Source organism: Stomoxys calcitrans, chromosome 1, assembly GCF_963082655.1.
Source record: "Stomoxys calcitrans chromosome 1, idStoCalc2.1, whole genome shotgun sequence".
Lineage (NCBI taxonomy): Eukaryota > Metazoa > Arthropoda > Insecta > Diptera > Muscidae > Stomoxys > Stomoxys calcitrans.
In genome coordinates, this window is record NC_081552.1 from 262,496,937 (window position 1) to 262,509,299 (window position 12,363).

Here is a 12,363-nt window from a genome sequence, read left to right on the forward strand (position 1 = left end):
GCTATATGAAAATGATGAACCCAGGAAGTGTTCCAATACACTTCCTGGATTCACGGACAGACGGACAGATAGACAAACACAGACGAACAGATTGACAGACATATGACTTAGAAGGACAGACAGGAATACGGGCAGATGGATGGAGGCACATATGAACGGACGGACATGATTAGATCAGGTACCCGATAATAACTTTTTTATAATTTTCCTTCCCAGTTTCAAATTTTTACGATTTTATTTATTCCAATTCTTGCAAAGATCTCCTCTACAGGAGTTTTGTACTCCTTCACCTTGTTTCATGCTGTAGAGTACCAAAAGTTCGTCTTTGGCCATCTATAGAATTTTATTTATTTACTTTTTGTTTTGTTTCACACCAACCAAAAAATGTGCGCTACGTGCAGTGTTGTGTCGAGAAAAAGATGAAGGGCTACACGCTGGAGGTGGGGCAAAGAACAAAAAATGAACAATGTCAAACATAATTACGTCAAACTACGTGTTCTTCATGTTGCTTTCACTTTCCGTTCAAAATCTTTGTTCTGACAAACTTAAAACCACGTACAGGACGACCTCCAATGAAGAATACGGTAGAAAAATGGGGGCTTGACAGTTGTAAACCCCCTCCCCCCTACAAAGTCACACAAAAGTTTAAGCAAGAAAACAAAGAAAGGCTCTGCACACCTCCCGCCCAGTGTAAGTAGTACAAAATAAAATTCCACCACATCCGTCTCCGGTTGTAAGCAAGTGAGTGTGAAAATATTTTGTTTTTCTTCTTGTATAACTTTAACGTTTTTGGTTTACGGGCAAGGATTTGTGCCATTGAAATCAAATCCATTTATCAAACTTATTTGTCCTTAGGGGAGGGGTGGAGGGCAGGGAGCATAGAAAGAGGTTGAATACTATCATTGATCCAGTTAAAATGTCATTGTGTGTAGCCGCTAGCATCCAGCAGGAGCTTTTCGATTTGTTGTTGACCACCATGTCCTAAATGTTCAAAATAGGCACAATGTTCTGGGGAAAACAAGTTTAATTGCCTCTTTGTCTGATTCGGAGTATTGGGGGCAAAGAAAGAAAAACAAAACTCCCAAGTATGTGAATCCTTTGTTTTCAACAACAATGCCTTAAGATGTTGGTGTTTGTGTTCAAGTGTAAATAAAACTTCCAACAATATACCTAAACTTTTTTTTGTTAATTATATGGCATGGAAAAAAATCCTTGCCTCAAGCCATAAAAAAATTGACTATCAAATGGATATTTTGTAAATAGCCTAAAAGTAGGCAATGATTAGGCTTATGTTAGCAACTCTCTCTCTTTGTTGTAATGTAGGACCAACATAAACCTGCATTGTAAACAGAGATGGTATGTATGTCGGTTTTTTAGGTTTTCGACTGTCACAAAAAATGTAAACGTCGTCGAAAACGTCATATACTTGTATAAAAGGTATAAAAAGTAGTAGACGTCAAATCGAAATTGCTGCGCTTTTTGTTTATGTTCGACAACATATAATTGTTTTAGAGTTGTTGCTGTAGCGCCTATATAAATATTTCAAAATTTTAAATATAACAAAAAAGTTTTTATTTGAAATCTTTTTGGAAACAGCGCTCTGCCTACCGCAGCAGTTTGACCACTTTAAGATATTCAGAAATGCCACCAAATATGGACCATATTCGATAAATTCGCATTTACCAAAGCCAAACTTGTCCCTGTGCAGCTTACTTTTCGACCTTTCGACTTCAAAATCGATTATTCGACTTTTTAATCGATTTCGACTTTTCCACTTTTTTACACAAAAAGTGGACTAATCGATCGAACCGAAAGTCGACTTTGGGATCCCTAACCAAAAGTTTAAGTCACTTGAGACTCATATTTTTCTGATCGATCTAACATTTTGCTATGGCGGTTATGGAGAGTCGGGCGCCTCCAGACACTTGCCCTCACTCTATGAGGACATGCTCCCTTCCTATTCTCCCTAGGCGAAAATCTGTGTAGACTCAAAAACGGCTGAACCGATTAACTTGAGATTTTCTCACATAGTGAAGGTTGGTCTGGAAGGAAACATAGGCTGTATAATTTTTTGATATCGGAAGGGGAGCGGACCCTCCCCCTTAACCCGAAATACCATCCAAAAATAAAATGAGACCAATCGGGACAATATGGGGCTCAAATGAAAGGTATTCAGTAGTAGAGTACGATTTTTTTTATTTATTTGCAGATCATGCCATTATGGGGCTCATATACAATGTATTTGAAAGTAGAGCACGAAGCGTATATCTACATTAAGGGCCAAGTATCTCTCTAAACCAAAAATATTTTCCAATATGATAATATAGGACTCAAAAGAAAGGTATTTCGGAGTGGAGAAAAAATTTACCCAGAAACCGAGAAGGGGCACACTTCTCACACATCAATGAAAGCTTTTCGATTCAAGTTTAAACTCGTTGATGAGGGAATTTTTGTTTTAGCCGAGTCCGAATGGCGCTTTGCAGTGCGACACCACTTTGGGGAGAATCTTTTACTTAACCATGAAACGCATGAAACCTCGCAAATGTTGCCACCATTAAGAGGGAATAACCAGCGCTTTACATTTTTTTTTTCGAAGTTCCCGGCAGTATTCGAACGCAGGCGTTCAGCGTCGGAGGCGAATATGGGCTATAGTGGCATAAATTCAATATCCACATTCAGGGCGAATTTACCCCATCCAAAAATATATTAGAGAGTTAAAGAAGGCTCAGCGGAATGGGCCCGGTTCGGCTAGTATATATAAATATATTCCTGATCACCGTAAAAAACAAAATGTCCGTCCGGCTGTCTATTGGAATCACGCTACAGTCTTTAGAAATAGAGATATTGAGCTGAAACTTTGCACAGATTCTTTTTTTTGTCCATAAGCAAGTTAAGCTCGAAGATGGGCTAAATCGGACTATATCTTGATATAGCCACCATATAGACCGATCCGCCGATTTAGGGTCTTAGGCCCATAAAAGCCACACTTATTATCTGATTTTGCTGAAATTTGGGACAGTGAGTTGTGTTAGACTCTTCGGCATCCTACTTCAATTTGGGCCAGATCGGTCCAGATTTGGATATAGCTGCCATATAGACTGATCCTCCGATTTAGGGTCTTAGGCCCATAAAAGCCACATTTATTATCCGATTTTGCTGAAATTTGGGACAATGAGTTATTTAGGCCCTTCGACATTATTCGTCAGTTTGGCCCAGATCGGTCCAGATTTAGATATAGCTGCCATATAGACCGATCCTCTTATTTAGGATCTTAGGCCCATAAAATCCACATTTATTATCCGATTTTGCTGAAATTTCGAACAGGGAGTTGTGTTAGGCCTTTCGACATCTTCCTTCAATATGGCCCTGATCGGTTCAGATTTCGATATAGTTGCCATATAGACTGATCAGCCGATTTAGGGTCTTAGGCCCATAAAAGCCACATTTATTATCCGATTTTGCTGAAATTTGGGGCAGTGAATTGTCTTAGGCCCTTCGACATCTTTCTTCAATTTGGCTCAAAGCGGTCCAGATTTGGATATAGCTGTTATATAGACAGATCCTCTGATTTAGGATCTTAGGCCCATAAAAGCCACATTTATTATCCGATTTTGCTGAAATTTGGGACAGTGAGTTGTATTGGGCCCTTCGACATTCAGATTTGGATATAGCTGCCATGTAGACCGATCTCTTGATGTAAGGTTTTGGGGCCATAAAAGGCGCATTTATTGTCCGATGTCGCCGAATTTTGTGGTAGTAAGTTGTGTTAAGCCCCTCGAATTGCTTCTGCAATATGACACAGATCGGTCCAGATTTGGATATAGATACCATATAGACCGATCTCTCGATTTGATTTTTTGTCATTTATTGTCAAATTTAGCCTAAATTTGGGACAGTGAGTTGTGTTAGGCTCTTCCACATTTTTCTGCAACTTGACCCTAATCGGTCCAGATTTGGATATAGCTGCCATACAGACCGATATCTCTATTTAAAGTCTTGGTCCCATAAATGGCGCATTTATAAACCGATTGCACTGAAATTTGACACAGTGACTTATGTTAGGCTTTTCGACATCCGTGTCGTATATGAACAATGACTTGTACTTATTAGTATTTGGTCCAAATCCGAACATATTTCGATGTAGCTGGTATGGGGCATAAGGAATGAATTTTTACCGGATTTTGACGAAAAGTGGTTTACATAATACTCGAGGTGGTGGGTATCCAAAGTTCGGCCTTTTTACTTGTTTACAAGTTTAGTGTAGGTTATCGGCTCCTGCTGCCGATCACAATAGCGCCACTTAACTTCCTAAATTTGTTATTGTTTTCTTTCTATTTTATCTTTGTTTTATGATGTCAAAACTAGGAAACTGTTAAGAGCTTTTTGCATACGAGTATGCACCCCTTAGGAAGCTTAAAAAATAATTCATTCAGTTTTTTTTCACCGGCTGTTGAACTCCTTTGCTTGTTATTACGCCTCGGTTTCCTTTGATTTGTAATGTCAATAATCTTTCGCTCTCTCTGTCAACAACTCTTTTTCGCATCATTTGTTTGGTTTCAAGTCTGAGTGTGCGAATACTTCAACATTAAGTTGTCAACGGAAATGAGTCTTCTTCTGTGCTCTTTTTTTGTTTGTAGTTTGCTGTTGTGCCTGCCTCCATTTGCAAATTAAAACGCTTGCTGCCGCCGACATATCAAAGTGTGAATGCTAATAATAATATTTCGTTGTATGGCCATTGCAGTTGTCGTTGGATTTGTTTTTGTTGTTTGCTCAGCTAGTGGCTGTGTTTGAAAATCTCTTGAAGTTCTACTTGATGTTCTCTGGGCTTTGTTTTTTCTCGCTTTTATGGAAATTATTTCATCTACAAGGAAACAAAGCAGTTTTCAAGAACACTCTATCAGCGCTAAGTGTGATTGTTTGAGTGAGATGAGTGTGTTGCAAAAACACTACAAATGATGCAAAGGCTCAAGTGTTTTCTGTTTATGAAATAGTTATTTTTAAATTTTTTTTTGGAATCCAGCATACATACATATCGCAGTGGTGTCCTTCTCCTTCTACCTCTTCTGGTTGAACAAAGACCAAAAAAGGCAAAATCTTTGTGAAAGATGTAAAATGTAAATTTGCGTCTCAAGTCCGCGTTCCATGGCATGTAATGTGTGCTGGTATGTGTTGTTTTCCTTCTTTTCCGCCCTTGAGTGTTCTTGCCGAATTGTAGAAGCTTTTAAATGCTTTATTTTTGCTACAGACACCTAAAAGTATGCCATGATAATGTATGCGCCTAACTGAAATCTTATTAAAATGACAATGCACTGAACTTTTTTTGGTCGCTGCTCTCTCTCTCTCTCTCTCTTTCACTATGCGGGCCCTCAAGTGCCTTTGCAAAAGCAAACCTAAACAAAAAATGAATCCAGCACTTGACGTTGTTGTTTTTGTTGTTGTAGAGGACATTATTCGAAATCTTTTGAAATAAGTGGCAAAGAAATTTATATACTATGGTCGTTTGCTTCCTTCTCCATATTAGTTTACCCCTTTATGGTTGTGCTCCTCCTCCTCCTCCTCATAAAGTCTGCCTTGTATTTTGCTAGCACCGAAGTATGCCTGAAAGTATGCTAATGAAAATATATTCGTTTCATTGCTATTATGAAATTTTTCAAAAACGTTCTCCAACATTTCGGGGTTCATTCTCATATTTCACATTCTAATCTTTTGTCATTGTTGTTGCTGCTATTATACGTTCATACATTTTTGGGCCCACAAAAAAGGAAAGGACAATTACAAGGACTGTAGTAGTAGCAGCAGCGACAGCAGAAACAGCAACAGCACAAGCAATGGCAGCAGTAGTACGTACCATCAGCAGCAACAACAACACCAAAATGACAACAAAAATTCTTGTGCTGCAACCTGAATTCTTGTAAATTGTAGATGACACACATTTTTGAGGATCTGGGTTACTAGATTCCATGTCGGTCGTTTGCCACTGTATGCCAACAACAGGATTGCCATTTTGAAAAATTAGTCTATCTTAAGTCTAGGAACATTTTGGAAAAGTTTTAATAAAAGTTTACAAAAGTTGTAAATATTGATTTGTGACTCTATGTTAATGCAAATTTGCCCATGAACATTTCATTAAGCAACAGTGGCAAACTTCTCACATATCAATGAGTGCTGTCCGATTCAATTTTAATCTCAAAGATAAGGGGCCTCCTTTTTCTAGCCGAGTCCCCGAACGGCGTGCTGCAGTGCGACATCTCTTTGTGGAGATGTTTTTACATGGCTGCCATTCCAAATGATACAGCATTAGGAGGAGATGGCCATCGCTGAAAATTTTCATGATGTTCTCACCAGGATTCGAACCCAGGCGTTCATCGTCATAGGCGGACATGCTTACCTCTGCGGTTTCGGAAAATGTTGATTAGAGATAAATTTTTTTCCAGTGGTGATACATTCTATGAGTATTCTTACTTTAAGCAACGACAGCATTCCATGAGAAAGCACCCTATACCCATTATCTTGCCTCCATCAGGATTTATGGTCTTTAGAATATACTGAGGGTCAAGTTTTTTTGTTGACTTGCATGGTAAAAAAAAATACATTCGACGTCATTTCAAACGAAAAACTTGACACTTAGTATATTTTAAAGGCCATAAGAGACCATCAGAAAAAAAATTTCAGCGGTGATTTTCCCCTCCAAATGATGACAACATTTGTGAGGTCCTATGCCATGTAAAATTCCTCTCCAAAGAGGTGTCGCTCTGCGGCACGCCGTTCGGACTCGGCTATAAAAGAGAAGCCTCTTATCATTGAGCTTAAGACTTGAATCGGACTGCATTGTTCCTTAGTGGAATGTTCATAGACAAAATTTGCATAAATCCTGTTGGAGGCAACATAATGATTTAACGGTGCTTTTTTATGGTATTTTGTGGTCCCTAAACCTAAACTCCATAGAGATACAACAGAGAAACCCATGAAATCATTTGTGGTTCACAACATGCCAATTACATTCGTTATTATGGAAACTTCTCTCCAGGGTCTTTAAACTTTGGTTTTTCCAACAAAAACATAGATTTATTCAGGTCTGATCCTCTCAGATCACCGTATTCAAATCCTTTTAAAAACTCTCGGAAGCTTTGGGAAGAAAACAAGTTGAAGTTTGGCCCCTGTTCCTCTTCCAATATGTACAAAAATGTTGGCTAAATTTCTCTCAGGTTTGCGTACGTACCTTAAGAACAACCCGAAGAACTAACTTTAGTTACACAAATCATACCCCTTTTTCTTAATGCACGAAAAGGTAAGAAAGTGTCCCGAATTAGCTGTCCAAGCAAAAGCTGAATAAAATATGTTCTTCTATTCTTACTTCGTCATTCCGTTTGTAACACCTCGAAATATGCGTCTAAGACCCCATAAAATATGTATATTCTTGATCGTCATGGCATTTTAAGTCGATCTAGCCATTCCGTCCGCCCGTCTGTCCGTCCATCCGTTTGTCTGTCGAAAGCACGCTAGCTTTTGAAGGAGTAAAGCTAGCCGCTCGAAATTTTGCACAAATACTTCTCATTAGTGTAGGTCGGTTGGGATTGTAAATGGGCCAAACCGGTCTATGTTTTCATATAGCTGCCTTATAAACCGATCTGGGGTCTTGACTCCTTGAGCCTCTAGAGGGCGCAATTCTTATCCGATTGGAATGAAATGTGGCACGTAAAGTTCTGATATCACCTCCAACAACTGCGAAAAGTGTGGTTCAAATCGGCCCATTTTTTGATATAGCTGCCATATAAACCGATCTTGGGTCTTGACTTTTTGAGCCTCTAGAGGGCGCAATTCATATCCGATTTGGCTGAAATTTTGCGTGATGTGTTTTGTTATGACTTCCAATAACTGTGCTAAGTATGGCGCAAATAGGTAAATAACATCATATAGCTGCCATGTAAACCGATCTTGGGTCTTGACTTCTTTAGCCTGTAGAGGGCGCAATTCTCATCCGAGACGACTGAAATTTTGCACGATTTAAGGTTTCGGGCCAATATAGGCGTATTTATAATCCAATTTCGCCGAAATTTAGGAAAGTGAGGTGCATTAGGCCTTTCAACATCCTTCTCCAATTTGGCTCAAATCGGTCCAGATTTGGATATAGCTGCCATATAGACCGATCACTCGATTTCAGGTCTTGCGCCCATAAAAGGCGCGTTTATTGTCCGTTTTAGCCGAAATTTGAGATAGTGGACTGTGTTAGGCTCCTCTACATCTGCCTACAATTTGACCCAAATAGGTCTGCATTTGGATATAGCTGCCATATAGACCGATCTCTCGATTTAAGGTTTTAAGCCCATAAATGACGCATTTATTGTCCGATTTCGCCGAAATTTGGGATAGTTAGTTGTGTTTCACCCCTCGACATCTTTCTGTAATTTGGGACAGATCGGTCCAGTTTTGGATATAGCTGTCATATAGACCGATCTCTCGATTCAAGGTTTTTAGCCCATAAATAGCGCATTTATTGGCCGTTTTCGCCGAAATTTGGGACAGTGGACTGTGTTAGGCTCCTCAACATCTTTCTCCAATTTGACCCAGATTGGACCAGAGTTGGATATAGCTGCCATATAGACCGATTTCTCGATTTAAAGTCCTCGCCCCATTAAAGGCGCCTTTATTGTCCGATTTCGCCGAAATTTGAGGCAGTGAGTTGTGTTAGGCCCTTCGGCATCCCTCTTCAATTTGACCCAGATCGGTTTGGATTTTGATATAGCTGGCATATAGACCGATCTCTCCATTCAAGGCCTTGGCCCACAATAGCCGCGTTCATAATCCGATTTCGCTGAAATTTAACACAGTGACTTATGTTAGGCTTTTCGACATCCGTGTTGTATAAGGTCCAAATCGGTCTATATTCGGACCCTATTTCGAGATAGCTGCTATGGGGGCATATATTATGCATTTTTCTGATCCTGTTCTTTTCCAATACTTAAATAGAATAAACATCATTTTAGTCATTAATAGGCAAAAGTTCATGCATCCATGACACAGGAAAATATTTTTGAGGAAAAAAAAGTCAAAAAGTCATCACCCTAGTATACACATACCTTGTCTGCTGATTTTACTAATATACATTTTTGGCAATTTTAAGTCGTCGATATTATGTCTGCTGTTCTTTGAAATCGTGGAAAAAATTGCAAACTTATTGAAGACAAGATTGGTCAAACAATGCGTTTGCAGTGACTCTTGGGATGAAAATCTAGCGATATACATATATGACAGATATATCTAAATCTGGGCCGATTTCTATGAAATTCAGCAGTTATATCTAGAGTAATAAGAAAATCCTTTCTGCAAAATTTCGAGAGAATCGGTTAACAAATAAGCACTTTATTGCCATATTTCGCAAAATCGGACGAACATATATATGGGAGCTATACCTAAATCTGAACCGATTTCGAGCAAGCTTCTAAGATACTGTGGCAGTCATCGAGGAAAGCGTTTTGCAAAATTTTTCAAGATGGAAATCCCCCCTGCCAAATTTCGAGAAAATCGGTTAACAAAACACCATTTTATTGCAATATTACTGCAAATCGGATGAACATATATATGGGAACTATATCCAAATCTGAACCGATTTCGAGCAAACTTCTCAGATATTGTGATAGTCGTCGAAGAAAGCGTTTTGCAAAATTTTGGCAAGATGGGTCAATAAATGCGCTTGGTGTGACTCCAGAAGTTAAAATCGGGCTATATATATATATATATATATATATATATATATATATATATATATATATATATATATATATATATATATATATATATATATATATATGAGAGCTATATCTAAATCTGAACTGATTTCCATGAATTTCACCAGTAATGTCGAGAGTCATAAAAATCCTTCCTGCCATATTTCGAGGGAATCGGTTAACAAATGACCATTTTATTGGATTATTACTAAAAATCGGACAAACATATATATGGGAGCTATATACAAATCTGAACCGATTTTTTCCAATTTCAATAGGCTTCGTCTCTAGACCGAAAAACATGCCTATATCCAATTTAAAAACGATTGGATGAAAATTGCGACCTATACCTTGTACACAAATTAACATGGATAGACGGACAGACAGACGGACATAGCTAAATCGAATCAGAAAGTGATTCTGAATCGATCGGTATGCAAACTAATTCACTAAGTTATAATACCCTGTACCACAGTAGTGGTGTAGGGTATAATGAAAAGGATAAGTTGCTCTTATAAATACCTTTCAAAATTTAAGATAAGATGTAATACACACACTTTTAAAGTATGTTTGCCATTGTTTAGCTACAGTTAATCTTTCCATCCAAAACAGCAGAAAATGTTTGCTGTTTTAGCAAAACTTTGCTGCTGTCCCATTTTCGCTAGTTTTTTTCAGCAAACATTTGTACTGTTTTTACTAACAAATATCTTTGAGTCTACCACCCATCCTAAAGCGAAGGTATTGAAACTGAAATCTCCTGCTTCAATTTAATACTCCTGTATTTCTCTAACAATATGTTATTAAGAACTCATCATGCATAAATTTGGCAACTCCTTTAACCAATACCTGTGACTGTGTGTGAAAGTGAGTGTACTATTACTACAGTCTACTTGTACATGTTCAGTGTATGGTTCACATACTCATCGCAGTTCGCAGAACATGTTTGGTCGTTGGATAGTCGGTCGGTAGGTCGTTGGTCCTTATTGTTATTGTAGTTGGATTCAATACTCGTCTCACAGCCACCAAAGAACGAAACGCGAAAGCGGCAAAAAACGGATGCAGCACTAGAACAGCTGCAACACTCTGGTGGCAGTTTTGTGGTCGGTCGTTCACGTGAACTTGTGTCATACTCTACTTATTTGTTTTGGATACGCTATGATGCCGCAAAATTCGTCTGCCCCCCTTACATACTCGCGCTCGCTATCTCTTTGAATGAAAACTATTGGTGTCACATCGTTTCTCTCTCTCTCTTAGAATGGTGCTGTTGGTGTTTGGAGGGAGCTGACATTGTTTAACACACACACACACACAACACCAAATGAGTAGGAAACAAGCAAAAAAACAAAAAATCTAAAAAACGCATTTATATTCAGGCTGCAATTTTGTTACGTTATTGTTATTGCTCTTCTGGATGCTGCTTCAGCCATTTTTTGTTCTGTTGCTATCACTGCAAACCTTTGTAGTTTTTGTTTGGCCAATGTTTTGCTATTTTATTTTGTTTATCTTTCTGTTATGTTGTGTTTACTTGCTACTGTTAGTGTCCACTTTCATTTTGACTTTGTTTGTTGTGCTACTGTTGCTGTAGCTGGTCCGCGTTTATTTGCAACAAAATAGGTACGTTTTAATCGTTCCAACATGAATTGCAGTTTCAAAAGTCATAAAACTTTGTATAAACAAGTGACAGTGGGTAAGAGAGCTTGAATATTTGATTGAAATTTCCCATAACCTAAATAGGTCCACTGAAAAACTGGCAAACCCTCTCTAGCTTGGAAAGTTGATAGTGAAATTAAGTCCAAATTTACTTTACTTACTTTAATTGGCTACGACAGAGTTTTTTCCCATTAAACGCACTTGGAATAGCGTCCCAAGCGCTTAGATCTTCTGCGCTTCTTCCAAAATCAATGACACCAAGTTTCGAGATGTTTTTCATCACTTGATCTTGATTTTGATCTTGATTTTGATCTTGATCTTGATCTTGATCTTGATCTTGATCTTCATCTTCATCTTCATCTTCATCTTCATCTTCATCTTCATCTTCATCTTCATCTTCATCTTCATCTTCATCTTCATCTTCATCTTCATCTTCATCTTCATCTTCATCTTCATCTTCATCTTCATCTTCATCTTCATCTTCATCTTCATCTTCATCTTCATCTTCATCTTCATCTTCATCTTCATCTTCATCTTCATCTTCATCTTCATCTTCATCTTCATCTTCATCTTCATCTTCATCTTCATCTTCATCTTCATCTTCATCTTCATCTTCATCTTCATCTTCATCTTCATCTTCATCTTCATCTACATCTACATCTACATCTACATCTACATCTACATCTACATCTACATCTACATCTACATCTACATCTACATCTACATCTACATCTACATCTACATCTACATCTACATCTACATCTACATCTACATCTACATCTACATCTACATCTACATCTACATCTACATCTACATCTACATCTACATCTACATCTACATCTACATCTACATCTACATCTACATCTACATCTACATCTACATCTACATCTACATCTACATCTACATCTACATCTACATCTACATCTACATCTACATCTACATCTACATGTACATCTACATCTACATGTACATCTACATCTACATCTAC

General features: G+C 38.1%; 2 protein-coding genes across 5 annotated transcripts in view; both read left to right on the forward strand.

Annotated features, from left to right (window-relative positions):
* LOC106092868 (palmitoyltransferase app) overlaps positions 1 to 12,363 on the forward strand; it is a 448,575-nt gene that overhangs the window by 257,711 nt on the left and 178,501 nt on the right. The gene's annotated exons all lie outside the window — the stretch shown is intronic.
* Positions 11,717 to 12,130, forward strand: LOC131997771 (uncharacterized protein DDB_G0271670-like; the record flags this gene model as incomplete). The annotated part of the gene is made up of 1 exon (XM_059369346.1): positions 11,717 to 12,130. A coding segment is annotated over one exon (414 nt), but the record flags the coding sequence as incomplete, so codon positions are not given.